This window comes from Heliangelus exortis, chromosome 24 (genome assembly GCF_036169615.1).
Source record: "Heliangelus exortis chromosome 24, bHelExo1.hap1, whole genome shotgun sequence".
NCBI classification, from domain to species: Eukaryota; Metazoa; Chordata; class Aves; order Apodiformes; family Trochilidae; genus Heliangelus; species Heliangelus exortis.
In genome coordinates, this window is record NC_092445.1 from 1,577,911 (window position 1) to 1,605,227 (window position 27,317).

Sequence of the window (27,317 nt, forward strand, 5' to 3'; positions counted from 1 at the left end):
AATGCTGGCAGGAAAAAGAATCCCTTTGTGTACCCCTGTGGGACAGGGCAGGGCTATTCATGCTGTGGCCATCCCAGAGCAATTGAGGAAACCCATAACAATAAGTCCCTCTAGGCCTATTATCTGAGTTAAGCACCAGCCTTGCAGCCTAACCAGCCTCAACATCAGCTTCAGGTTTTGGTTGTTCTGCACCAGAATTGCCTAAAATTTGACAGTTGTAGCTACTGGTTTCCAAAAAACAACTGAGCCCTCTCCTCCTGGGTGCATGGGACTGAGGAGGGGGATCTGGAAAGGTCTCTAGGTAGCTCGTACCTCCTTAACTCCCCAGTGATAACCTCAGGTCCCAGGTGTAATCCTGTTTTATCCCTCAGCACTCCTGCTCTGAACTGGAGTTCTTCAGCAAACCGTGGCTGCTTTCTGTAGCTGGCATCTCCCTGGAAATGAGTGCCTGGACCCCAGATAAGCTGCTTGCTCCTGGTCACACAGATGCTCCCATCACCTGGTAGAAGCCCCACAGTACTGTGGTGCACTCCAGGATACCAAACCCTGTTGGTGAAACATCCATCAGACCAGATACATTCCTATTGAATCATCTCTGCCTTCTTGTAGCTAAAATACTCGTGCTAAGAAATCTGTCTCTAACTCACTCAGACATCTTTCACATTTACCTGTCACATTTTTCATCACAAGCACTGTCAAAGGAGCTGTAGAAAAAAACAAGTTACAAACCTTCCAGCTGCACTCAACATGGAAGAAAAACCTGCCTTAATAAAGCATCCCAGATCCAATATACTCACCTGTATATTGTCAGTACTGCATCATAATCTATAACAAGCAATATACATCTATGTTGTTCAGTAGCTTATTGCAGACACTGACAGTTCATTAGAAGAAAAAAAAAAATGCTTATGAAGAAATGCACTGATGATGAAGCTACACAAAGCAAGATGATTTAACATCTCCCTTGCCCAAATGCAGAGCCTCCCCTCCAACATTTACCTTGATCCACTTTTGCTAGCTGATCAGATACTGCATGACTTAATTCTTCTTGCTAACCTCAGGGAAGAGAGAAAGACATTTCTGCAATTGAATCTGCTTATAAAAGGTCTCAATAAGAACTGGAAGCAGCACAAGAAAAAGGTTGGGGTGCTGTGGCCAGAACTGGGGTGCTGGGAGCTGTTGTAGGAGCTGCTCCCAGAGCTGCACCCAGTGACAATTCATTACAGGAGGAGGGGTGGGTGAGTTCTTGGGATTTCTAGAGGCAAGTTCAGGGGAAGGGTCTTTTGCACCACCAAGGAAATAAAATGGTGCCTGTTACCTGGGAATAGCTGGAGTGTCACCAGCATTAAACTACAGCAAACTGGTTTCATGGAGATTTAGGTTATTGGGACTTCATGGAAAAGGAGGTCAGTGGGTAGAATAGAGGAGAGAAGCCTCATCATGAGGACAAACTGAAGAGATGCTACCCAAGGCCTTAGAGTTCACAGCCAAGTGGAATCCCTGGTAGGAGGATAGCTGCAGAATCAATTCTCATTCCAGCTGGATAAAAATAGAGACATTTCCAATTCAGCAAAGGTAATTTCAAGGGATGGGAAAAGTCTGCTCCCATCACATTCACCCCTGCCTCCACCTTTCTTCTTCTTGCTCAGTGCTGATTGTGGCACTTTTGGACAGTTGCACACATCCTCCCAGCCCAGCTTCCTTGCCAAACTTTGCAGTATAAAGTAACATGCCCTAAGGTAGGGTGGCTTTTTCCCCTGGTATAAAAGTCTGTTCAGGCAGACTTACAGACACAACAGCACCAGTGTGGAAGGAACACACTTCTCTTTCCTTACCTGCCCATTCTCATTACATACAAATCCCATTCCTGTCAGAGCTCAGTGCAGCAAGGCCACACCATTTCAGCAGGTCACTTGCTGTATCTTATTTTGGATTTCTGACATTAAAATTACAGAAGTGACTGAATTTCATAAAATTATTCTCAATACATCCTTCTTGGGAAGGAACTTAGATTAAGAAACATTGAGAAGTAGAGAATGAAAGAAGCAAAAAACACCATTGGGTATTTAATGTCTTTGTGGAAAAGAACATTCACCTACAAGCCAGCATCTCAGCTGTCTTGCTCCAAAAGGTTGCACCAGCACAAATAAAATCATTGTAACCCAAACTTAACTTAATGTTATTTTTCTCTCTCAGTTTATGGCACTGAACACAAGTGCAACAAAAGAAATTAATTTTTTTAGATAATCTGCTAGTTCAGTAGAAACCCATCTCCTTCCTACACCACAGTTTTCTTAAGACAAAATTATTTCTGTATGAACAGATTCCATTTTTTCCCAGTTTTTCTTGCAGTTTTCACTGTAAAGTTACCACACCAATTACAAATGATAATTTCTTTCAAATCAGTGTAAAGAAAACAGTGGAGTACAGAACTGCTTACTCAAGAGTATGTCCTTACTTTTGGAAGAACAAAGATGTTTAAAACCAGGCAGTGGATTTTTGTTTTCATTAAACAGCTACTGAGCAGAAGACAGATGTAGTTTATTTTAATGTTGCAGAACACAGTATAATTGTGCAAATTTAGATTTTTTTGGCCAAAGCATAGAGTCTCCAGTGCAGCTTTTCACCACAACAGGTATGGCCATGCACATTCAACAACAAGATCAGCTTAGTTATCATCTTTAAGCTTCTTGATCTTATACTTATGACGCTCAATTTCTTTCTGGAGACGCTCTATCTCTTTCTGGTGGTGATCAATCTCTTCCTCGTGGTGTTTCCGTAAGGCAGCGAGCTGCTCCCTCTCCTTCTCCCTGCAAGAAACCACGGCACAAGCTGCACCACGCCGGAGGTCACCGCAACCCTCGGGCGCGGGGCTCGGGGGGAGGCGAGGGCCCGGCTGCGGGAGGAGGCGGCTGGCGGGGGCCCAGCCCCAGGCCGTCCTGCCGGGCCCTGCGGGGGATACCGGGCGGGACGGAGGGGGCTGTCGGGCTGGGTCCTCGGGGCGGAGGCCGCCGGCACGGCTCACCTGAAGTACCGCTCCTCCTCGGCCGCCTGCTTCTTCCCGAAGGCTCCCCCGGCCTCACGGATGGTGCCGCCGCCACCGCCGCCCTTCCCGGCGCCTTTGCCCAGCTCGCCCAGCTGCGGGGAGAGACCGCGGTGAGGGGTGCGGGAGGGACAAGGGGAGACAACAGACACCGCCCGGACCCACCGGGCCCACCTGGTCAGCTCCCGACCCCGAGCTCCACCGCTGCTGCTGGGCCAGCAGGACCCCGCGCAGGCCGCTCCGCGCCACCGCCGCCGCCGCCATCGCCGCCTGCCCTTGGAGCGCCGCGGACGGGACCCGCCCCGCGCGTCACGCCATGCGCACGCGCAGCCTTCGCTCCCCCATTCCCCGCCCCGGGCTCGGGCAGAGCTGCGGGTCCCGAAGACCCCCGGAGACCTCCGGGCCCGCCCCCGCCGCTCCCGATCTCCGCTCCCCGGGTCCGGTGGGCGCTGCCCCTCCCGGGCTCCCCCCCCCCCCCCCTCCGCCTTTCCCCTCAGAGGCGGTGCCGGGAGGCGGGATGGGGGAGAGGGGGCGGGGCCTGTTGCTATGGCACGGGCGGCGGTCACGTGCCGGGGGGCGCCGCCCGCCCCCGCCGCACTCAGCCCCTCGGGCGCGCGTGCGCGCGCGGGTCACGTGTTGCTGGCGATGGCGGCGGCGGGGGAGCCCGCGGCGGGGGGCGCCGCCGAGGAGGCGTTTCTCACCTTCTATAACGAGGTACCCGGCACCCGCACCGGCGGCCGCAGACGGGACCGGCTCCCCTCCCACCGCCGCGGTCTGGCGGGCCGCTTGACGCCTGGCCCGGCCCAGCCGTCCTGAGGGGACGCCTCCGGGCCCTGAGCCTGGCTGTGGCGATGCAGGGGGCTCCCCCGGGCCGCTGGCGGGCGGGAGAGTGGGGGGGGAAGGGGGACGCTGGGCAGGGGGGGCGAGCGAATGGCCACGGTGGGCAAGCGGCCGGTGTGAGGCCCAGGCAGAGCGGGCGTCCGGCCCCGAGGCCTCTTCCGTTCTCCGGGAAGCTGTGGCGGGGGGAAGGAGCCGAGCGCTCAGCCCCTGGCCCTGTCTCGGGTAATCCGGGGGGGTGTTGTGCCGGGTCTGAGCGTTCCCCTCCGCCGGGTCTGAGCGTTCCCCTCCGCCGGGTCTGAGCGTTCCCCTCCGCCGTGCCCACGGCTGGGCCTTCTTGGGGACAAAATGTCTTTTGGGGAGGTGTGCGGGGCCCTTTCCCACAGCGTCTCTGGGCTCCGTTACTTGGTGCCCAGGCTGGGTGTGCTCACCTGAGCCTGTGCTTGGAGAGGTGGTGGGTGATTCGTGTTTCTCCAAGTGAAGGTTGAATGTAAATGCATGGTTTGATTTGGCTTAATTGTGTTAAGAGCAAAAAGTAGAGTGAGCTGGACTAAATAACGTGGTCAGAATGAAATGGGGGGTATTGCTTTGTGTGGTTCACAGGATATTAATGACAGTGTGTTAAAAGTGGGTTCTGTCGGTGTTGAGGGGAAAAGCCACAGCTCTTGAGCAAGCTGTAGAAGTGCTTTCTAGGAGCTTGGGTTCTTTTGTAGTTAAAAACATGACATTAAAAATATGTCATGCTGTAGAAAAGGCTGAAAAATTGTTCTGCTAGTGCTTGAGTCAAGTAAGTAGACTGGGGATGAGCAAGAGGTGTTGTAGTATCAGCTGAGGATAACTGGTATAGTAATCACACAGGATGGGGTGACTGTTGTCATGGTCAGCTAATATAGGTCTCTCTTGTTCCTCAGGTAAAGCAAATTGAAAAACGAGATTCTGTTTTAACATCAAAAAACCAAATTGACAGGCTGACTCGACCTGGATCTTCCTATTTCAACTTGAACCCTTTTGAGGTTAGTTTGACATTTTGTACTCTCTTCTTGGTATATTTGATATACTAATATCCAGATTTGCTGGGTATTTTTTCAGTGAAAAAGACTAAACATAAAAAAATTCCCTAGCTGTAGATTACGATGCAAAAGGTTCACAGAAAACAAGGATGTTTTTTATGTGCTTGCTCTCTTTTTCATTGCTTTATGACAGGTGTACACCCTAGTGGAAGATGTGGCAGATAAATAAGAATGTAACAGCTACAGATGGCATGATCCACAGGTTCTGGAGACCTGGCATTTCTAATTGTGTCTTTTATTTTGGATGTTTGTCTCCCTGAACTTTCCTAGTGCATAGAACAAGAGAAAAGCTCTTACTGCACACACTAGTGAGCAATCTTTGAGGAGTCACTGGAAGACTGGTTATTCCCTTGCACGTTATGTAGTGTGATTCCAGATGCAGACACTTGTAAAGTCTTAACAGATAAATAAAGCAATCTGGGGCTCCTCTGGAGCTAACTTTTCTTGTGTGTATTCCTTCCTGATACAATCTTCAGCTGTCTTTGTAAAGCCCCAGGTGATTTTTGTAGTCCCAGTTTAGGACTGGACAGCCAGGTAAGTTGTCAGATTCACAACATTCAGTTCTCTGTAGCTCTTAGCACCTGATGAGTGAATTAAGAAAGCCATTTAGAAGTAGTTTGTAGCTTTCCTGTCAGAGAGTGGGTTTTATTTGCAATTCATAGTGTCAGAGCAGATGAGTCTGCACTGAGTAAGCTCACTTGTTACTTCAGTAATTAATTTACAGAAGAGCTGCTAAATGGCCACATACTGAAAGATCAGTACATAGGCAAATGGGCTTGTTCATGGAAACCAAACAGTAAAACTTTACTTCCTGCTTCCAAAATGACAAAATTGCTGAATATGAGCACTGAAATGAATGAATAAATTATTACATTGTATGTGTCATGATTCTACAGTGTCCCAAAAGCACCATGTGCTTCCATTTCTGACAAACTAAGCATTGCTGCAGGACTGGCTGAAGGTTTAGATCAGTTTTGGCTATTTAGGGATGGCAGCTGTTTACATGAGACTTGAGTGTGTAGAGGCCATTGGCATAGTCAGAGGATTCTAGAATTGCTTAAACTATCATGTTCCAAACACCATGTCACTTAAAATGTTTCTGGTTTACTCTGTGAAACTTTATGTCCTGAAGTAGCTCCCTGAAGGGGGGAGCTTTCTGGGATTGTGTCTGTGTGCCAGTGAACCAAGTGTTTAGAGCTTGCTGCCAGGAATCTGGGTGTGTCACCAACTGCTTCTGCTCTCATGGTCTCTTTTAGGTGCTGCAGATGGATCCTGAAGCCACAGATGAAGAGATCAAGAAAAGATTCCGGCAGGTATTTGACTTTCACACTTGAAACTTCTGGAAGGAAGCTTTGTAGAGGTTGTGCAGCTGTGCTTGGGAACAAGAAAAATGGTGGTAAAGCTGTATTTGGGTATAAAAGTAGCTGTTTTGGGAAGCAGTGCATAGAGCAATCTTTCTATGAACAAAAGGAGAGCTGCAGAGGTGTCCCTTGTCTGTGCTGCTGTGCCTGTAAGGTGTGTGATGGGGCTATGGCAAACTGATAGACCAGTGTATAACCAGGTTATTAAACTTTAGTAGGAAGAGAGAGTCCAAATTTGTCAGAAATTAAGAACAAAGAAAAGGTACTTTTCTTATATATTTTCTCTGAGTTTAAGAATTTCTGCAGCTGGTTTTGGTGGCTGGGTTACCTGGGGCAGCTCACTGACCCATTTGTGTTGCCCCATGCAAAGCAGAGAGCATGACCTCAGATTTACTGTGCTGACAAATCTGCAAAAGAAAGTTGAGCTTTAATCAGTGCATGCAGCAAAGAAACTCAGTAATTGGAGGGCTGTGGCCTCCTGGCTGAATTAGAGCTGTAAACATCACAGACTTTTCAAAGGCAAGCTGTGCTGGCTGATAGAGCCTGCCAAGTTGTTGCTGGGATGTAGACTACATCTGCATGTGGGGAAAGGGCTCACCTTTTAGTGTGCTACTGACTTTTCAGCTCTGTGGATCAATAAACTGGGGCTTTCTTAGCTTTAGGCTGATAAAATACCACAGGCAAATGTTTTGAAGTCAGTGTGCTGAGGTGAAGCAAGTGTGTGAAATTGTGAAGAAACCAAATACTGAAGAAAGCAAACACCTAAATACAGAAAGTGGAACAGCCAAGAGAAGGAAAAAGACTCTGGCTGTTGAAAATCACAGGGCAATTGGAGTGTGCTGCTGTTTGGGACAGGAGGCAAACCTTTTTTCTGTGAAGGAGAAAGTGCTGTGTGTGGAGTTTAGGGAGTAATCATTTTGCATTCTTCAGCACTAACACAATTTTACTTGCCATATTGTGACTGGTTTTGAATAACCAGTTTTGGGGGATTGGGCTCTGATGTCTCAATATCTCTTCCAACCCCTAACATTGTGTGGTTCTGTGATTATACTAGAAATGATGCAGATAAACTGGAGAGTTCACAGAGTAAGAGAAAAAGTAGGAGGTCTGAAAAAAAAAAGCCACATGGGTAAAGTTTGAAAGAACTTTATCATTGTCTGGAAGAGGAAGGTGAACAACAGGTGCTTTGCAGTCCATTTGAGGTTGTCCTAAATGTGGCAGTGATCAATATGCTGTCTCTGCTGGGTAGGAATATAAGAAGTTTTCTTAACTTTCAGTAAAGGACACTTAAGGGAAAACTTGCCCACTCTTAAACAGTTTTATATGGGAACAGCCTTAAGGATACTGTAGAACTTTTTGAGTGACATTGCTGGGTAAAAGGTACAACTTGGGTTGAGGATGATCTTTGTAGGTTTGTTTATTTTAGGGACCAAAGATACAAAACTTGGGTGACCAAGGGGTTCCTAACAGCCCCAGGCTCTGCAGCTGAAGGGTGTTTATATTGCTGGGCACATCCTAAGCCATGATGTTCCTGGAACAGCTTGTTTACTCCACAGATTATATTTGAGTTACAAGATTTTACTGGTGCACACTTCTCCATGGTGTCAGGTCCTTTGTCCATGTACAGAGAAAAGTGAAGCCTTCTGATTCCTTCTTTCTGAGACTATTTCACCCCTCTTGCAAAAATCTCAGAAATACTTTTCATTTTTTAATAAGATCTTTAAGCAAGATCCTTTCTCTTGCAGTTGTCAATATTGGTACATCCAGACAAAAATCAAGATGATGCAGATAGAGCCCAGAAGGCGTTTGAAGGTAATTTTTCCACTTTCCCTGGGCCGTGGTGTGGGTGGGGAGCAGCAGGAGGGGGGTGATGTTTCTGCAGGGGCTGTCACTAGATGGCGTGTGAACATCGCCCTGTGCAAGCGGGACTGAGCAGATTGCTCAAGAAAAACTTGAGTCTGTGCGTTAGATTTTATTCAAAGGCCATGTGGCAGAAGGAATGTGGTGGTTTCAGGCGTGTGCTTTGCATTATGGTGAGGAGTTACACACCTAAATTCACCTTGTGCCCTTGATAGGACTGACACTGTCACCTTGATGACTTCAAAAACTGAGTCTCTGCCACCACTGTACCCCAAATCTCATTTGACTGATCATGATGTAACTTACCTAAATGTAGTAAAAAACAAAACAACAAAACACAACCCAAACAAAAACCAAACAACCCCCCTGAAAAGCTGTAGGAAGCAAAATCTGTGTGGTCAACAAGTAGCAATCTTGTCATGCCTTGTGAATGTGACTACTGGTACATTAATGTTGATGTTTTTTATTAGCTGTAGATAAAGCATACAAGTTGCTGCTGGATCAGGAGCAAAAGAAGAGGGCCTTGGATGTGATACAGGCAGGAAAAGAATATGTGGAGCACACTGTAAGTATTCCACAGGAATGCCCAGGGGTGGGAGTGAGCAGTAATTGGTCCTTTTTCATTTGCTTTTTGATACCTGGGCTGTGTGTTCAGGCCATTAGAAGATGAGCTGATCAACCTTGATGATGAGGCTGTGCAGGTGGACTCTGAGCTCTTCATGGCAGTGCTTTGTCCAAGTCTGCTCTTGAGCTCAGTGCAAGATAACTCAGTGAAATCCAATACTTGAAATAATTAGGTCAGACCACATGATCTGACCTAGTTTGTTTTGTTTTTTTTTTTTTTTCAAGTCTGTGAATGAATGATGCAGCTCAGATGTGTGTGGGTGGGAAAAATAGGTGGTGACAGCAGGAGACAGAGAAGTTTGCAGCAAAATGACCTATAAGATAAGGAGCTTGGATTGCATTGGCCAAGAAGTTAGTTGAGTGATGTGGCTGGGCTGAAACACAACAAACTTGGCAAAGCAGATGATAGTGGGATACTCTAAACCCAGGAATACTTTGTGTTGTGCTTGTTTTTCTTAGTGTTGAATATTACAAAGCAAAATAAACTTCATGCTGGCTTGGATGGTGTATATTACATACAAATATGTCTTTAAAACAAAACAAGGATAACTAAAGGGTTGTTGAATTAATATTATCTAACATAGTATTTTTAATTACCACAGTTCATGTGATAGTGATCTCGGATATGTTTTTCTGGACCTAGCATCAGATTTTGGTCTAAAATAAAACATTGATCCAAATCAAGAACTTACTGTCATCCAGAGTTCTTCCCACACAGTGGAGCCAGAATACAGAGCTTCTTGAGTACACTTACATGAGCCCTAATAGAAATTTTTAGGCTCTTATTTTTGCTCTTAATTTTTAGGTGAAAGAAAAAAAGAAGCAGCTGAAGAAAGATGGAAAACCTCCCGCTGTAGAAGAAGATGATCCTGAAGTTGTAAGTCTTACACTCTTCAGAGAAATGCAGTAATACAAAAAGTGTTCTGAGGAGTTAGGAGTTAAATCCAGCATGGAAGTGTCTGCTGGACTTGTCAGAGTGTTGTAAATCCTTGCACTTACAGAAGAAGAAATTCTCTTAAGCCACTATGGAGTATTTTAACTGTAGTGTGAAGAGTAAATAAGTCACAGAATCATAGAATGGTTTGGCTTGGAAGGGACCTTAAAAATCATCAAGTCCCAGCTCCCTGCCATGGGCAGGGACACCTCCCACCAGGAGGATGGAGAAGTGAGAATATACAGTTCAAAATACCCAATTCTTTTCTTGTAGTAAATCTTCTTGCTTATGCACTGTGCAGTCTTTTTGACTCAAATTTCTTGTTGTATCCTGAATGCTGGAACTTTGGTGTTCTTGCTGCCAGCAGGGACACAAGTGGAACCCACTGTAGCATGTCTAAAACATGCTCTTAGTGACATTTTGTAGTGAGAGCTGTTTTGGCTGTTCCTTCCATATAACACTAAGATAGAGGTGATGATCTGCAGTAAACTGATGTTACTTAAAGAGGCATGACATAACTTTGTTCTTCTTATTTGGTTTATAGTCTGAAAGAGTTAAGTTATATTAGATGCTTTAACAGAATGATACATGATTATCAGACTGATATCACTAGTCTTAATAGTTTTTTCCCTACAAAGTGTTTTTTTCTTCTTGATATCAGCAGAGTAATTCCATAACAATCTTATTTTTCACTAATTTTCAGATGTCTCTTTCTGTTTCTTAATAATGAAGTTTGTTTTAAGTATACTGATATTTCCTGCTTAAGAACTAGTGCTAGAGTTTTACAATACAGCCATGAGGAAGACCTGCTGGGAAATTACTATCTAAACAATGACAGTTTTGCCTTTTTAATTCAAATGCATCATTGCAAGATTTAAAAATAAGAAAGCTTGAAATGGACAGTTCTGTGTAGATACAGCTTCATGAATACAAATGAAAATGAGAGAAATATGAGAGAAATAAGTAATTGTTTCCTGGTGTCAGGGCCAGAATTTAATTAGCAATTGCTTAAACCTTTTTGAATGCCACTGCTGCTGGCTGCTGTCAAGGCAGGGCACAGGGTTATGTGGGCACACATAAGCTTTGCATTGGTTTTGTGCTTCTGCATTTTTAAGTAAAACAAATTTCTCTTTGCTAATGGGCAAAAAAAACTGTGCTAATGGGCATTATTTTAAGTCTGGATTTGTGTTTTGCAGTTCAAACAGGCTGTATACAAACAGACAATGAAGCTTTTTGCTGAACTGGAAATAAAGAGGAAAGAAAGAGAGGCAAAAGAAATGCATGAAAGGTATGAGCTGGATTTTGCTTTTTTACAGTTTAGGTTCTTTTCTCCTCATGCTTCCTAAGAGAAGGCACAGGAAATGATAGAATGTTGGGACAGATCTCTGGAGATCATCTTCTCTGGCATCCTGCTGAAAGCTTAAATTAATAAGGGTCCTGTCAAACTGACCTTCAGTGATGTAGATTCCAACCTGTGGGTTGCAGAGCTCTGTGTTTGAGAAATGGAAAGAAACTTGCCCTCCCCTATTTAAGGCACTGATATATTTGGAATGCTTATATAGTTTTATGTGTACACATGAAGGGAAGCCAGAACAGTCAAACAGTGACACATTTCTGCATGTTGCTAGCATGCAAAGAATTGATTGTAATTTTAATTAAGTGCCAGAAAAACCCTGTAGCATGTGTGATCCTGAGCTATTTCAGGTGTTTTGATCCCATGTTGCCTGAGTGCTCACTGTGGATGCATTTCATAAAGCAGGGCTTCTCTACTGGTCAGTGAAGGCAGTCTGAGAGGTGGTTGCAGGGCACTGCTTTTGACTGCAGATGAAAATTAGGGGGAAAAAAATTAATTCAGGTGCCTATTAACTTCTCAAAACGTGTACTGTCAACAGTTTTAGAGACTTAACAGTGGAGTTATGAAGGAGTCCACCTTGTTTTGCAGAGCAGGAGAAACTGACTCAGTTATTTAGTCCCTGCATGCTGTTAGTGGTGTCAAGACACCTCCTCTGCTCGCTGCTCCTCCAGTTTTGAAATAAAATTCAGTTTTCTCTGCTACCTTAGGTGTGTATATCTATCTCTTCTGATAACAACTTCAATCTCCCAAGAAATAAGAGCTTTCTGAGATGTTTTGGAAGTATTACTGTGGTTTTTTTTAAGGTTAGGTGCTTGTGGGTTCCTAACTTCTTTGTGACATCCCTTCCAGGAAGCGGCAGAGGGAAGAGGAAATAGAGGCACAGGAGAAAGCCAAACGAGAGCGGGAATGGCAGAAGAACTTTGAGGTAAAAACAGATGGATTTACAGGTTGGGCCTCAGAGATTCTTGGCCATGCTTCAGGGAATGTCCTTAGAGAGGGGAGATGTTTTACCTGCAGGTGCTGTAAGACAATCTGAGTGGACACTTAATAAAGAATCCTGCACAAGCCTGGGTTTTGTCCTTGTGTGGGGAGAAGGGCCCAGGGATTTTGTACTGCTTTTCCAGAAACAGGTCTGGTAAATTTAAGATCCAGGTTTTTTTAGCTTTGTCAGCAGTTCACTCTAGTCAGAAATTTGACTTGCTGCTTAGCCTGTTTTGCTGTCCCTGGTAAAACTTAATCTGGCAGCTGTTCAGCCACTAACATGTAGTGTTGGTGGTAGTTTTCAGTCTGGTTGCAAGCACTTCTGGAATTTGTATCTCCCATGAATGTCAGACACCTGATTGACAGTCTCTTCCCTTTAGCCCTTTCACTCTGTATTTGAGGGTTAGGCATATCAGCATTACCTGTGTTTGTTGTGTGGCTATTTGAGGGGTCAAAGAGGATATCTGTGAGAGAAGTTCATGAGCTGGACTGGCATCCTGGGGAAAGTGGACAACTAGGATTAGGATGTTTTCAGCTGGAAAGAGTTTGTGTTCATGGGTTATATAGCATGGCTATAATAAGCTGGGTATTCTGGAAAACATGTGCCAAGTGCACAACAGGTTTTGTTGTGCAATGCTAGTGAGATAAATGAGTAGTGGCCAAAGGTTGTGTTCTCACACCAGAGTGGCCACAGAAGTTGGATGTCATTGCTGCAGGGATGCATTAAAGCATAAAAGCTGAGGAAATGTGAGCAAATATTACAAGTATTGATGGACCAAACAGGGGAGCTGCAGAGCTGCTGGTAGTGCAGCTCCAAGAACCTGCATGTCCTTAACTAGACAGCTGAACCTCTGCACGTGCAGGTGTCTTCTCCAGCCTCACTGGTGTCCATTTAATCCATGTGAGAAGAAGGCTTCAATGCTGGGTTTTAACATCCAAAATGGATCACTGGAACAGACAAGAATAAGCAGCTTATTTCTGCTAGAGTGAGGCTACTGAGAGTGATTGGAGACAAAATAACATGTGAATTCTTGGCTGCACCTCTGTGTCTGTTATTGCAGTGGCTGCCTTTAAAATGAGTCCAAAAGGGGTTTGTGTTGGTGCTTCAATGATTCTTAAAACATTAGGAAAAAAGAAAAATTGATATTCTGCCATTGTGGTTGTGTCTCAGTTTAAAAAGAAAAAAAAAACAAACCAAAAAAACCACAGCAAAACCAGACAAACACTTGCAACACACAACTCCAAGCTTTTAAAAGTCTGGGCTTTCCTGCTCTGAGTGGTTCCAGTCTCTGTCTGCATACTGCATCCTAGTTTGATCCTGTATCTTTGCCATAAAGACTCAGATTTTGTTCCTCATGTGTGTGCTGAGTATTTCTGAATCTTCATAGAAATGTATCATCCAAGTGGCTGCTTGCTTTTTCATAGAAGCTCCTCATAGGCTGCTTTCAGAGCTGAATTATAATTTTGATGTATTTTAGAAGGAGTAAGCTGGAACATCTCCTTTTACCTTCCCCACCCTCAAAATTAATTTGCTTTGTAATTTCAAAAATAGCTTCCACCAACAAACAAGGTTAGAACAGAAATTGCCACACAGCCTCACCCCTAGCAAAACTGATACCACAGAGCACCCCAGAGACCTTTTCTCATTGTGTCTTGGATCAAGAAGCATGAGGGAAGTCAGCATTCAGCATTTTCCTTGGAGATGAGGTCTCTTGTTTGCTGTGCCCATCAGAGGATTCAGTCAGGATTTCAGAATCCAAGCTGCTTGCTTTTGAAACAAGACACCAGCACAGAGCTTGTACAGGTGTTTGTTGCCTCACTTGTAGTTCCACTGTGCTGTTCAGTTGCTCTGGCTCTGTACAGTGTCTGTAAATCCTGGCTGCCAGGCTGCTACATGCTGTGTGAGGAGTAAATTGCTACTGGGCTCTTGAATCTGGTGTGTACTGCCTGTTTGCTGGCTCCTGCACTTCTTAACTCTCTGCTCTCTGTTGTTCCCAGGAAAGTCGGGATGGTCGTGTGGACAGCTGGAGAAATTTCCAGGCAAATACAAAGGGGAAGAAGGAGAAGAAAAACAGGACCTTCCTGAGACCTCCCAAAGTAAAAATGGAGCAGCGTGAATGATCCTGGCAGCAGTCCCCAAGTGCAGCTCCTCAGTCCCATCCCTGCTTTTCAGGACTCATTGGCATCTAGAGTAAGAATTGCTTTTTAGTAGACTGTTTGTTTCCTGTACAATTAATTATTGGTCAAAGTATTTTTTGTACTCTGTCCATTTGAACTTGGCCAGGAATCTGCTACGTGTAGAACACTTGGCTTAGGAGGGTCCCTGCCATTATTGCTTTCCTGTTTGTCTGCTACTCTGTAACTTGATGTTTTGTACTTCACAGATTGTGCTGTTTCACCACTTCCAATTCTAGTTTGAGAGCTGAACAAAGTATTGGAAAGGCTTCTGTACCTTTCCAGGTATCATCTTTCTCAGCTAGTCCAGCTTTGGAAAGGTCTGAACTGCCTCTGGGAATCTGCTTTCAGCACTGTGCAGTGCAGCTCAGCTGCAGTTAAAGTCCTGCAGCTTCTTGCTGAACTGAGTGGTGCTTGGAAGGACCCTTCCCTTAAGATCTGATTTCCAAACTAAAATTCCAGCTCTCAGGCTTAGATTTCTGTTAATCTCAGACCAACTGGTCACTTCTTGTAAAGGAAAAATAACTTCTCTTGATTAATAGTTAAGTTGCAATGGTCTGTATGTAAAATAAATTTTTACCCAAGTTACCTTTTTTTTTCTTCTTGGAATTATTCAAAAATACAATTGCAAGGGTCTGAATTGAATGCTGGCTACTGCTGCTTTTCAATGTGAACATTTTCCCTGGTAAGGGTTTACTGCCATCCCAAAGACTGTTAAACTCCTGCAGTGTGGCACCCAGGAAGATGGGGATGAGGGGCTCTGGCTTCCCTGGATGCTGCCTGGCTGGATACAGATACCCCAGAGTCCCTGCTGGAAGCTGAGCTTGTTGCTGTGCTTCTGGGAAGCATGGATGGGTTGGGAGGACTCAGAAACCTGTTAGGAATGTAACTTCTCAGAGCTATGGGATGAGCTCAAACTCCTAAGTTTCCATTTTTAAAATCCTACTTTGTTTGCCAGCTCCTTTCACTTGGACTTGCTGCCTTGTGTGCCCTCATCTTCAAATGAGTGCAACCCTTTGTGCAGCTCTTTGTGTCTTGGGCATTGCTGAGGTCTCTCTTCAGAAAGGTTGATTCTGCTGCCCCGTGAAGCCTCCATCTTCTGGAGTCACAAGTTTTAGTGAATTGCCTTCCATTTCTACCTGCTAGGGAAGAGCAACATGACTTGAGTTGTGTTACCAAACACATTTCTGCAGGAAGAACAGGTCCCAGGGAAGGCAGTGCTTTCTGACAGGGCATAGGACTAAGGTGAATCTGCTGGAAGGTGGCTGGTGCTTTCTGCTCACCTTTGTTTTCTTCTTTTCTGCTTGTTCATGGTCTGTGTGACCAGATGTAAACTGACACAACCTTCCCTAATAAAACTAAGGTATGCTGGTGCTTTATACCTTAGCTAGCTCTTAGAACAGTACAATGCAGTTCCTATTTGCTTTGTAAGCACAGGAATACAGTTTCTTTACTTTATTTGCCTTGCTAGATATAAGCAGCTAGTTAGCTAATTTGAGCCAAACCTCAAGGGGCAAAACAGAGCTTAAAAAAAAATAATGTTTGTGGTGTCCGGGTAGCACAAAAGAGCCAAAAAATAACTGGCAGCAGTTAAAAATAACTGATGGCCTGAGTGACACCTGTGCAGCATTGCTCAGTTCAGGCACTGAAATTCCTTCATGTTGAGAAAGCCTGATTCTCTGTTAACTGGGAATGCGTTGGTAGGACCCAACCTCCTTGTGTAGGCAACAATTGGCCACACTGGAAAATGCCAATCAACTTTTGTGCTCTCAGATACAGTCTCTTCTGCTTCCTGGGTGCAAGAAATGAGGAGGGCTGGGTCATAGCTTGGATGATAAGAGTGTTTTTAAGCATAGTCTTGCCCAGAGGACATTCTGTCCCTCTGTCTGCTTCCTGCTCCTTTGTCAAAGTTTTTCTGGCTTAGCAGTCTGTCACTGTTGTCCTAGAGTCCTTCTGTTTGATACTAAAATACTGATCTTTCTAGTATAATTTCCTTTCAGATGGTGTAATGTCTTTGCTGAGCCATGGTACTGACCTTTCAGATCTTTTCTTTACATTTTTTTCAGATAGCTCAGCATGAGTCTTGTGAGACCTACCTCTGTAGGTCTTTAATTTGACCTTGTGTTTGAAGTGAGGCTGTTGCTAATGCCAGGTGAAGTCAATTGTGGCTTTATCTAGTCAAGTGGTAAGGATGTGATCCCTGGCCTCTCCAGGTTCCTGCCCCAGGAGTGCACAGCCCTTCTAGCAAAAGTATTTCACCAATGTCTGTCCTGACTGTCCTGCACCTTCATTGGTGGCTGTTGCCCGTTTTCATGCCATTTCCTGCTGTTGAGAAGAGTTTGCTTACCTCCTCTTTGCAACTTCCCTTCCAACAGCTGCAGACAGTGATCAACCCTCAGCCTTTGAGCTGTCCAAGCCCAGCTCCCTTTGTAGGACATGCCTTAGGTCCCAGTCCTCTGGGTCCCAGCCACTCTGCTGGTGCCTCACCATTTCTCCAAGTTCCTTTTGAATCCACACACTGTTCCAGGTGCAGCTCCACCATTACCAAGCAGTAGGGATGTTAACTGTCCTCACTCTGCTGGCCACACTCCCCCTAGAAGAGCTTGGCTTTCCTTATTCCCAAGAGCACACTGTCAACCTCCTCTGTTAAGAAAGGCCATCGTTAATCTGGTGCAGCTTTGCTGTTTGGTTGGGAAATTGGGATATTTGCTGCAGCCCTACACCCTGCAGCTGGGTGTCTGCCAGGCTTGTGTGGGGGGACTACAGAACTTGAAACAGGCAGCTCCTTCTCATAGCCACACAGGTTGTGTGCCTGGTCTGATGTGCTTTTAACATCCTTTTGTGCACCAATCAGTTGTGATAGTCTGGCCCTTGAGGGCTGACTCAGCCCTTTCCCCTCCTACCTTGCAGCAACCAATGCCACTCAACAGCAAAGAAAACCCAGCAACGTTTCCTTGTTAAACAGCCACCAGTGAGTAAAGGGAGCAGACAGAAACACATGTGATTTCTTGTTCTAGCATGAGTGACTCAGGTGGATGTTATGTCCATGACAAATGTGGTGCCAAGTGGCACAGTACGAATCTGGGGAAATCCCCTGTGAGACCTGAGCAGAGCAGATCCCTGAGCTGCTGCCCTGGGACTGCTGCAGCAAGAGGCAGTGAGTCCCCCACCTCTCCATCCACCCCTTCCTCACGGGATGAAGGAGCACAGGAACTGAGTGGGGTTTGTAATGGAAATACATTGATGTGACTTTCACAGAATCTAATACTGCAGAGAGGAAACAAGCTGCCGCAGTCGGGAATATTATTCTGGCTAATGTTTAATCTCCTCCTGATGCTGTGTCCTGTCGCCTCAAGTCTCCACATCCAAGGGAAGTGTGTGAACAGGGACTCGCCCTGTGCAGGCGCCCACTCCCTAGTCTGGAAGGAAACGAGTAGCCCATGGGATGGATCTGCTGAGGCTGCTGCCCCCTCGCCGAGCCTGAACGACCTCTGCACCCCTGCCTGGAGCTGCTGCCACCTCTCCTCAAGCCTGCGGGGTGCTGGGTGACACCGGCAGTGACAAACCCCCGGCCAGCACCCAGCCGCTGTCTGCAGCTTCCCTGCCACTGCTGGCTCAAGGAAGGGCCATAGGAGTCGGTTGTCAGGCTCCAAGGGTGCAGCCAGGACACGTCCAGCACAGCCTCAAGTGCCAAGAGGGAAGTGAGTCACCCACCTGCACCGAGCGCCTCCTTCCCGCCCATCCCCGCCCGGCAGCAGCAGGGAGGCGGCTCGGCCCTCCTGCTGGATCTGCTGCGGGATGCGGTCTGCTGGGCCAGGTGCTCTGTGGCCCTGAGGTAAGAGGCTCCTTTCCTTTCTGCTTGCTCCCCTGGGGTTTTGGCTTCCTCCCCGAGCTCCACCGGCTCCTCCTTCTGTGTCTGGGTGTCTCAGGATACGGGCTGGCAGCACGAATCCCCTCTGGATCTCAGCTGTGGCCTCAGCTCCAGGGGCTTCAGAGCCGCTCTCCCCTCTCCTGAGGTGCTGGGAAGATGCCCCAGGTGCATTGTGTGGCAGGATCCAGGTGAGCTGCTGCTCCCTTTGGAGCTGTGGGGATGGGGACTGTGCTCACCTGGGACCTGTCCCACCTCTGGGAACTGGGCAATAGCCCTGGCTTTGCTTGGGGGGCTTTTGCACCCCAAAGCCAGGTGAGGAGCCCTGCCATGGACGTTCCTCCTGAGAGGGAATGCTTGGAGCCTCTCAGGGATCCCAGGTCCCTCATCCCACTGGTGTATGGCTCTGCCCATGCTCCTGCCAGGCTGGACAGGGGACAGGGCAGAGCCTGCCCAGGCTGAGGGCAGGAACCACTGCAGGCAGGGAACTCTCTGCAGGCAGGAGCAGTGGGAGCAGAGTGGCCCCGCTGTGGGCAGCACAGGCAGAGGGACAGGGACAGGGACAGCACAGGCACAGGACAGGGAGAGGGACAGGGACACACATGGCACAGGCACAGGGACAGCACAGGCACAGCATGGGCACAGCAGTCCCCAGACAGAGCTGCTACAGCCTGGGGCTGCAGCACATGAACCCTGGCAGAGCAGCCTGGGGAGATCACCCTCTGTCCAGGGATGGAACTGGGCTCCACCTGCCCCAAACCCTGCTCCCCTGCTTTGCCCACTGCCATTGAGAGACATTTCCTGCCAGGCTGGGATATCCCAGTGGCTCCACAGGGAGTGGCAGAGACTTTTCCCTGCCTCTGCAGCTGTCAATGGCTATCAGGAAGCTTCGTGGCTCACTGCCCCAGGAGAGGCTCTCTGGGGTGGATGCAATTCCCTGCTGAGCAGCCCAAGCTCTGGGGCACATTCCTGCAGAGCTGGTAGGAAGGTGGGGACGTGCTGGGCTCCCAAGTGCTTGCAGGAGAAAGCTACAGAGAGTTTAACATTTCTTTCCTGCTACTAGCAAAAGGAAATTGTTCAGAGGGTGTGACATGAGGAGTGGAAACTCACAGACAACTCATCAAGTTGCTGATGATCTGACAACTTGTAAAGAACTTCATGTCTTTTCAAAGACTTGCCCTGGCACTCAAGAACATATCCCTGTGACTGGGACCAGCAGAGATCAGCTCACCTGTGTGCTGGTCCTGCACACTGTGGGCACCACAGGGCTGGTGGCAGCAGCTGGTGGTCTCACAAGTTCCAAAACTGGTATTTCATCTTGTCCTTGTTAGCTGCTCTTGTCACTGAACATGTCAGTGCATATGGAGCCTGTCAGCAAAAATGCTTCTCCATTAGTACAGTGTGAGTTTGCTCTTGGAAAAAGACCTTTGGATATTTATCATAACATTATATTTTCAATACCAAGAGGGTTTCTGATACCAAGAGAGTCCCCAGGCTGGAAGGGCTGCAAGAGGGAGGCATGCTGTCTGCAGGCACTGGGCAGGGGTAATGGGACCAGTAAGTGCAAACCAGACACAGTGCTGCTCAGGAGGGAGTGGGGGAACTGTTCTCCCCCTTTCTCTATTGTCACTGGGAGTGCTGAACCCAGATCTACTTCTGCTTTAAATTCATGCTTTAAATGCAACAGCTGAAAATGAAGATGATGAAGAAGGAAACTGCTCAATAATTAAGAGGTGGACAAGTGCAAGCCCTGCAACAGGCAAGTCTGCATGACCAAGTGGTTACTGGGGGGAGAGCAGCCAGAAGGCAAGGACCAGCACAGGCTTGGCCAGGTCCCAGCTCAGGGCATTTGGAGGTGGGAGTGCTTAAATCAGAAAACTTGTGTCACTGCTAGAGCTGCCACCCAGATCTAGAAGAGATCTAGAGTAGATTTAGAGCAGATCTCTTTGTGTCTTTCACCACTGAACTTGATATGGTTTTCTTGTTTGGTTCTCTTGGTTTTATGAAAGATCTGATTTTGCTGAGCTCTGGTGATGTGCACGTGCTCAATCTGTGGCAGATCTGAGCAGGGCTCAGCAGAGGAAGTGTGAAGATTTCTGATCAGAGCTCCTCCCCAGCCCAAAATCTCCTGGGCTTTCATTTCCTCCTAGAACTTGTCTGTGGCACAACAGCAATCTTTGTTTGCCTGTTCCTACAGCCTTAATGAGTGCTCTGTGACATCCTCACGGGCTGCTCTTCACAAAGACATGGGCTGGCTGCCAGCCAACCTCATCAACATGTTTTTGTTTGGTTTATAATTTAAGGTCCCAGAAGGAGTCTTACCTGGAGCTCTGTCCTTGCTCCTTGAGGGTCATGTTCCTTGGCTCATCTTTACAGTGGTTGGCGGGGAAGGGGGAGAAAGGACAGTGGGTGTTGGAGGGTTGGAGTTTGGGTCCTGCTCAGCTCAGGCAGCTACCACATCCCAAGGACATCCTGTGTTCTGGCTGTTGGGAACAAGCAGCTCAGGGCACGGCCAGCTGTGGTGCCAGATGTGATTTCCATGCACCCCTGGGTGTTTGGGTGGAAACAGCCTTGTTGGAGGTTCAGGAACCACTTTGTGCTGGCTGTGGGTTTTGTGGCTCCTTTTTTATGTATTTCACACTGCAACCAGGCACCAGATTTGGTATTTCAGGTCCTGTAGGTGTCTGCAGGTGTGAGGTTTGTGCAGAACACGGTGCAGATGCTCCAGCCTCACATCTGCACTGTGAGCAGGTAAATGAGCAGTGCTGGCATGGCAGGCAGGATAACCAGCAGCATGTGAGCTACAGCTTGGGATTTACAGCTTAACTGGGACCGTGTGTGCAGCTTTGTTTGTCACTGGTGTTTTCCTGAGCACACCCATTTGTGTCACTGTGATGAGTGCTCTTCAGGCTGAAGGTGTATGGCTCAAGTGAAGACCTGTGTCATGGTTTAACACTGTGCTGGCAATTAACCAAATGACAGATGCTCTTTATTAATCCCCTGACCTGATAAAGAAAGGAGAACAAGGGAGAGAGACTTACAGGTTGGAAACCAAACTACACAGCTTTAATGAAATGGTAATGATAAAAAGGAAAAAATATTCAGTGTATACAAATATGCAGAAAAACAATACCACGTTCCTCCTCCCTTCCCCCCAATAATTCTCACGTTGCTCCCAATTCTTCCCAGCAGCCCTGGGAAAGTCCAGGCTGGAATCCTGGAGTCAGCAGCAGTCAGGAGCTGGAGGCAGGAACACAGATTCAGGCTGGAATGGATCAGGAGCACAGGGAGACAAATGAATGGAATGGATGCTGAAGCAAGCAGGAACAGGAGAAGAAGGGTGAAGAGAAAGGCCAAAGGAAGGGGAAGGGGTTTGACCCTCATAATCCCTCAAATTTATACCAAGTATGGGATGTATGTGTATGGGATGGAACACTGGTCAATTTTGGCCATTTATCTTGTCCACTCCTCCCTAAAGGAGGGTTGCAGGTGTGACCTCTTTACTCCTTTTCTCTTTCCAGAGCACAAGATGTTCCTCAGAACCCAGCAGTGGCCTTGGCTCTGCAGACCATTCTAGCAGTAACTATAAACACCAAGTGTTATCAGTCCTAGAAGCAGACACTGCCTGAGAAACTTGCAGTGTGTGTCTGTCCATGGGACATAGGAGTTTTCTGGCACTTCCTTTCCCCAAAGTTATCAGGGAAAGCTCTTCCAGCTTCTGACATTCATCTCTTTGGAAGAAGGATGTGCAAATGCTCTCCAGCCCCAGATCTAACCAGAGACACAGAGTGGATTCCTATTGTGCCTATAGAGGAAAATCCAAGCTATCCAAGCTTTGCTCTCTCTTAGGATCATCAGAAGCAGACTCTGAAGAAACATCATTAAGGACTTAACAGATCTTTGCTGTGGTTAATTGCCTTTCCTCTGCAGCTTATTTTATTTGTCATTTCCTTTGAGCTGATGTCACGTTTCCTCTTCCCTAGTGACTCTGCAGTCATGCTGCACTTGTTCCCACTCTGGTGTCTTGTTCTTGAGAGTTATCTGTGTGGAGTCCTTCCAGCCCCAGGTCAGAGAAAATAATACTTGGAGGAAGATGAACCATCCTTAGTAAAATACCCACCACTGCTCCACTGAAGCTGAAGATGGACACATTGTGCTAAATCCTTTTGACTGTGGTAAGTAGAAACTACACTTTATTAGTACTATTCCTCTTGGAATAAACTTTTGCTGATGACATAGCTTGTGTTAGCAGGGTCTGGCATGGCCCTTGCACCTTGTGGCCATCAGCCAGCAAATCCTTATTGGGAGAGCATGGTCCATGGGAGCAGAGTCTGCTGCTGCCCCATGCTCTGCAGTGCATCCAGTTACTTCCAGCTCTAGCTCTGTGTGCAGTGGAGCTCATGACATCAACCAGTGGGGCTGGCTGGGTGCATGGTGTACAAATACCCAAGGCAGTGCCTTGGGCTGGAGTTGCTGGGGGTTTTGGTAGTGCTGCAGCAGAGAGCTGGAGTCACCCCTACCAGCCACACCCTGACCACTGTTCCTCTTCTCCCTTCTGCTGGAGTGGAGAATATTTATGTGTTTTATACAAAGGGGAACTGCTTCAAGAGGAGAGACTGAGTGAGATCCCCCATACTGCACTCTGGAGTCTAGGGCTTAGAACACCTCACAGTATGCCAAAGATGTGAGCTTGAGTTCCTCAGGCTGAAGAGGGAATTGAGAACTGAATAAATTTAATGGGGAGTGGTGCCATGCTCTCTTCTGGCTGCATTTTGTAGAATATATGGCCTGACAAATGAGAAGGGAAAAACAAAGGATGAGGCTGTATCCATGTACATCTGAGACAAGAACATGTATTGATGATGCAGAAATTTGGTTTGTCTGAACCATGGCAAGGTTTGAAGAAATATGAGCAGAGGGGAAGACTGAAAATATTAAAAAAATGAGGCATCTCTCTGGGGACAGAGTTTGTCAGCAGCCTCACCAGCAACACAGGGAAGTGCAGATTTGCTGCTGCTGACACTTGCATTTGTTGCAGAAATGGTAGGGGGAAAAAAAAAGGGAAAGAGATTGGTTTGATGACAGCTTAACTTCAAAATGATGGCATGGTAGATAACCATCAGGATTTTAAGAGAGATCAATTGTAGTTAAAATCAACAATGTACCCCAGAACATTAGGATTAGTGACTCATCCTTTACACCATTCACTGAAGTCACTGTGAGCTCCTATGGTCCCTGCAACTAGGAAAACAATTACAATCTTTAAAAGCCTAAGATGGAAAATGTCAGAAAACAACAAGTAGAGGGGGACTGGAAATTACACGAATGAGACATTTGTACCAGATATTGTTTCCCATTTCTCAGTAAAGATAAATGTAGGCAAGTTAGAAAACACTTAGAAAGCATTAGGAACCAGAAGGGGAAAAAGAGGCCCAGAAAACCTGTTTGCTTATAGTAAAAGTCTAAAAGACCAGGGCAGGTGTTTATGGCTGGAGCAAAGGCACGGAGAATTCCTGTGGTATTCCAGCTGAAAACAACAGGTCAGATTTGTCTTAGCCATGGCACCATACCCATCAGCTCATTTCCTGCTTTATGTTTTTTAGGTAAGAAGAAAAGCCACAGCACAAAATTCTACTTCAGAGTGCCCACTTATATTGCAGCACCATGATGTCTGCAAAGGATGAAGGTGGTGCTGGAGGTAGTGCTGATTCCTACATTTCATGCAATGTAGACTCAGAGTTTCGCTACAACCTCTTCACTGTTTTTTACAGCATTGTTTTCATTCTGGGCTTTGCTGCCAACTGCTACGTGCTCTGGATTTTCAGCCGTATTTACCCCACCAGGAAACTCAGTGAAATCAAGATATTCATGGTGAATCTGACAGTAGCTGACCTGCTGTTCTTGGTTACGATGCCAATGTGGATTGTTTACTATCACCACCACGGAGACTGGATCATGCCTGAGTTCCTCTGTAATGTGGCTGGCTGTTTATTTTTTGTTAACACCTACTCTTCTGTTGCCTTTCTGATGGTCATCACATACAACCGTTACCAAGCTGTGACTAATCCCATTAAAGCTGCTCAGTTTACCACCCAGAGGAGGGGTATCTACTTATCAGCAGCTATCTGGATCATCATAGTGGGCAGCTCTTTGTATTACCTTTTTGACAACAATACTAATCAAGAGGAGGTTGGTTCACAGAATTTCACTCGGTGCTTTGAGCGTTATGACTCTTCTGGCAGTGTTTCAGCTGTTCTTGCTATTCATGTCATCATCTGCCTCCTCTTCTATATAATTTTCCTTTTCATACTGAGTTGGAACATCATAATTATCAGGACCCTGTTCTCCAAATCCATGCGGCCAAGGAAGAATGCCCATGTCAAGCAGAGAGCTCTCTGGATGGTCTGCACAGTGCTGGCAGTTTTCATCATAAGCTTTGTACCTCATCACATTGTGGATTTGCCCTGGACCCTGACAGTCCTGGAGCAGTGGCAAAGGGAAAACTGTCAGCTGCGCCAACAGCTCAACGATGCTCATCAGGTGACTTTGTGCCTCTTGAGTATGAACTGTGTGCTGGACCCAATCATCTACTGTTTCCTCACCAAGAAGTTTCAGAAGCACCTTTCAGAAAACCTGAAAAGCATGAGGGGGAGTCGCAAGTGCTCCAGGCAAACCACAGACACGGTGGTTGAGGGCACCATTCACCAAGAGGACGCCATCAGAATCTAGGGCAGCTCTGTTCTGTTTGCACAGTGAGGTGAATTAATTAGTCACTCGTCTTTTCTCAAGAAGAGAAACATCTCCTTTCTCCCTCTAGATGGAAGAATGGATGCTCATTTCTGCTGTGACATGCAACTGGTACCTGTAATGATCTGGCAGAAAAGCAGCTCCTGTCTGGGCTGATGTTTTCATGGGCACTGGGAACAGCTCAGACAATGTGCTTTTACATGAAAGAGCTCTGTGTGAGCACGTGGAAGCTCAGTGCACGAAATTATCCATTGTGTCAGCCTAGATAGCACTATCCCTGGTCCTTCTCCTGCCCAGCTCCCACAGATAATCCAGTATTAGAAACTTCTAAAAGACATGGAAGAACAGACTGAGCTGCCAGCATCATCAAGTGACTTTTCTAAGAAGTTTGCATGATTCTGTGAAGAGAGCCTGAGATGAAGAAGCTCCTGAGTTGCTAGATGGGATGTAATCCAAGGAGTTCCTTAAAGCCATCAGAGATCTGCCCCTCTGATCCCTTCTTAACTACTTGCATTGTCTGCTGGGGTCTGGGAGATGTCTGGGAGTAGCTATTAAGGACTTTTGCCTTTGCCCCCTACTCTTGAATCAGTCAGGTAACTGGTAGGCAAGAAGAGAAATTGGCAGTGCCTCAGTCCCCACCCCAGCATTGTGTCCAGAGGGGACTATTGCCTGCCCTGGCATCTTGTATGACAGCAGAAATGGCAAACCAGTGGCTTCTTGCACTTTGTTTGGTAATTTTTGGCTGACTCCATGTGTCTGTGGAGATCCAATCTCACTTTGGAGGCTCCAGATACCAGAAGATTTTTGTCAGCATGGGCATTATGATGAGAAGGAAAAAAAAAGCTTAAGATGATTCAGTAACTTCTTATTTATTTAAATTAGGGTTGCAGCAAGCAACTGTACATTATTACTTCTCCCAGTTTTTTCTATTTCTGCTATGAAGAGATGAAGCTGAATAGTTCTTGATATCCCACCAGGTCATGGCTGCTTTCTGAGTAAATTAGTGTTGCACAGTGACACAGTGCTCTTGACAGACACTTAATTCACACACTCCAACGAGTCTGGAGGCTCCTTGCAGGGCTGGCTGCAGTCCCTTGGGGCCTGGGGCAAAGTGGTTTTTCAGGGGTGCTGAGTTCTGTTACCAATCACAAGACACTTGAGGTTCCTTTTCTGACCCAAATTGCTCAATCTAGCACAGGAAACTGGGCAGGGAAGGGAATTTACTTGTTTTCATAACAGTTTTTAGTTCCCTAAACTACCTACCAGAGTCTGGCTGACAGGAACCTGTGATATTGAGCATTGGTATTAATGAGCAGCAGCCTTCCTGCACCCACCAGAGAAATCACAGGGAGAATGTGAAAGATAAGCTCAGGTCTTTCCAAAGATAGGACCAAAGTTTGTCTCATATTTTGCCTCCATTCCATGGAGATACAGGTCATTTCTATCTATCCTATCAATATCCTGAAGATCCTCAGGCAGCTTTTATGCTTATTTGTATGAATGAGAAAAAGAACCAAGATGTTTCTTTTTCTAATGCCACCTGCCAGGGATAGCCATGTGTCCAGTGCCAGGCAGAGGAAAAATCTGATCACAATGTGATTTTTTTTTTCTCTCCTGGTCCTGTAATGGCCACCCACAGAGTACACCTCCTGACACCTTTTAGCAGAGGAATTCCCTACCCGTATCTCTCAGCTTTGTCAAAAGCTTTCCCTTGAACCTGCAGTCATCCAAACCCCAGCACACACCTAGGGGGGCAATTTCTGTCATAGAAAAACCTAAATCCCACTTGCTGGAGGAACCTGCCTCTCTATTTTTACCTTTCCCAGGTGGCACATTTTGGCTGAGGAGCTCTTGGGGTGGAGCCTTCCCTTTCCCCCCATGCTGGTGGAGCCCCCAAAGCACTGAACAGTGGGGTCTGGCAACCCTTACAGGCAGTGGAAAGGGATTTTACATGGAGCTCTGGAAAATGCATGATCCTCTTCCATTGATTCCCGGTAAGCCTGCAACAGAGTTTGCAGTTTGGGCTGCTTAAATAAAATGCTTTACTCTGCAGGAAACAGCCACAGGGCCAGCGTGGGCTCAGAGAACAAATTTAAGCTCGCATTTAAGGAAGCAGTTAAGTGGAGGAAAAAGCCCTGAGGACACTTGAGGAGGGTACACTGCGGTAATTAAGTCAGTAACAATGTGTTTCTAAAAAGCAGTCTGAGCTTCTGCTTCTGTTCCTGGAATTACTTTTTTTTTTTTTTTTTTTAGTTTCACCACAACGTTGCATTACTCCGCTTTACATTGCAATAAAATGTTCTTTTATATCAAGAGTGTTCCGCAAGTGATTTGACTTTTAACTTCTCTCACCTTCTCATCTGTTTTTATCCTCAAGGGAAAAGCCTTGGTACCACACTGACGCAGCTTGGTATTTTGATAGTGTGCTATTTTTTATTATTATTACTATTATTAAATCACCAA

At 46.5% G+C, this 27,317-nt stretch overlaps 3 protein-coding genes across 3 annotated transcripts; 2 read left to right on the top strand and 1 right to left on the bottom strand.

Annotated features, from left to right (window-relative positions):
- Window positions 1-2,524: 2,524 nt before the first annotated feature.
- On the bottom strand, window positions 2,525-3,378 carry ATP5IF1 (ATP synthase inhibitory factor subunit 1). The gene is made up of 3 exons (XM_071767654.1): window positions 3,218-3,378; window positions 3,026-3,138; window positions 2,525-2,810 (listed from the first exon to the last, which is right to left on the bottom strand). Exons 1-3 carry the CDS (start codon window positions 3,305-3,307, stop codon window positions 2,669-2,671), a joined length of 345 nt encoding a protein of 114 aa, XP_071623755.1. The 5' UTR covers window positions 3,308-3,378; the 3' UTR covers window positions 2,525-2,668.
- A 225-nt stretch (window positions 3,379-3,603) lies between these two features.
- DNAJC8 (DnaJ heat shock protein family (Hsp40) member C8) lies at window positions 3,604-14,827 on the top strand. The gene is made up of 9 exons (XM_071767653.1): window positions 3,604-3,757; window positions 4,792-4,893; window positions 6,207-6,263; window positions 8,057-8,123; window positions 8,642-8,736; window positions 9,601-9,672; window positions 10,926-11,017; window positions 11,933-12,008; window positions 14,063-14,827. Exons 1-9 carry the CDS (start codon window positions 3,689-3,691, stop codon window positions 14,183-14,185), a joined length of 753 nt encoding a protein of 250 aa, XP_071623754.1. The 5' UTR covers window positions 3,604-3,688; the 3' UTR covers window positions 14,186-14,827.
- An 801-nt stretch (window positions 14,828-15,628) lies between these two features.
- PTAFR (platelet activating factor receptor) lies at window positions 15,629-27,167 on the top strand. The gene is made up of 3 exons (XM_071768004.1): window positions 15,629-18,074; window positions 22,091-22,282; window positions 23,711-27,167. Exon 3 carries the CDS (start codon window positions 23,772-23,774, stop codon window positions 24,834-24,836), a length of 1,065 nt encoding a protein of 354 aa, XP_071624105.1. The 5' UTR covers window positions 15,629-18,074; window positions 22,091-22,282; window positions 23,711-23,771; the 3' UTR covers window positions 24,837-27,167.
- Window positions 27,168-27,317: the final 150 nt, after the last annotated feature.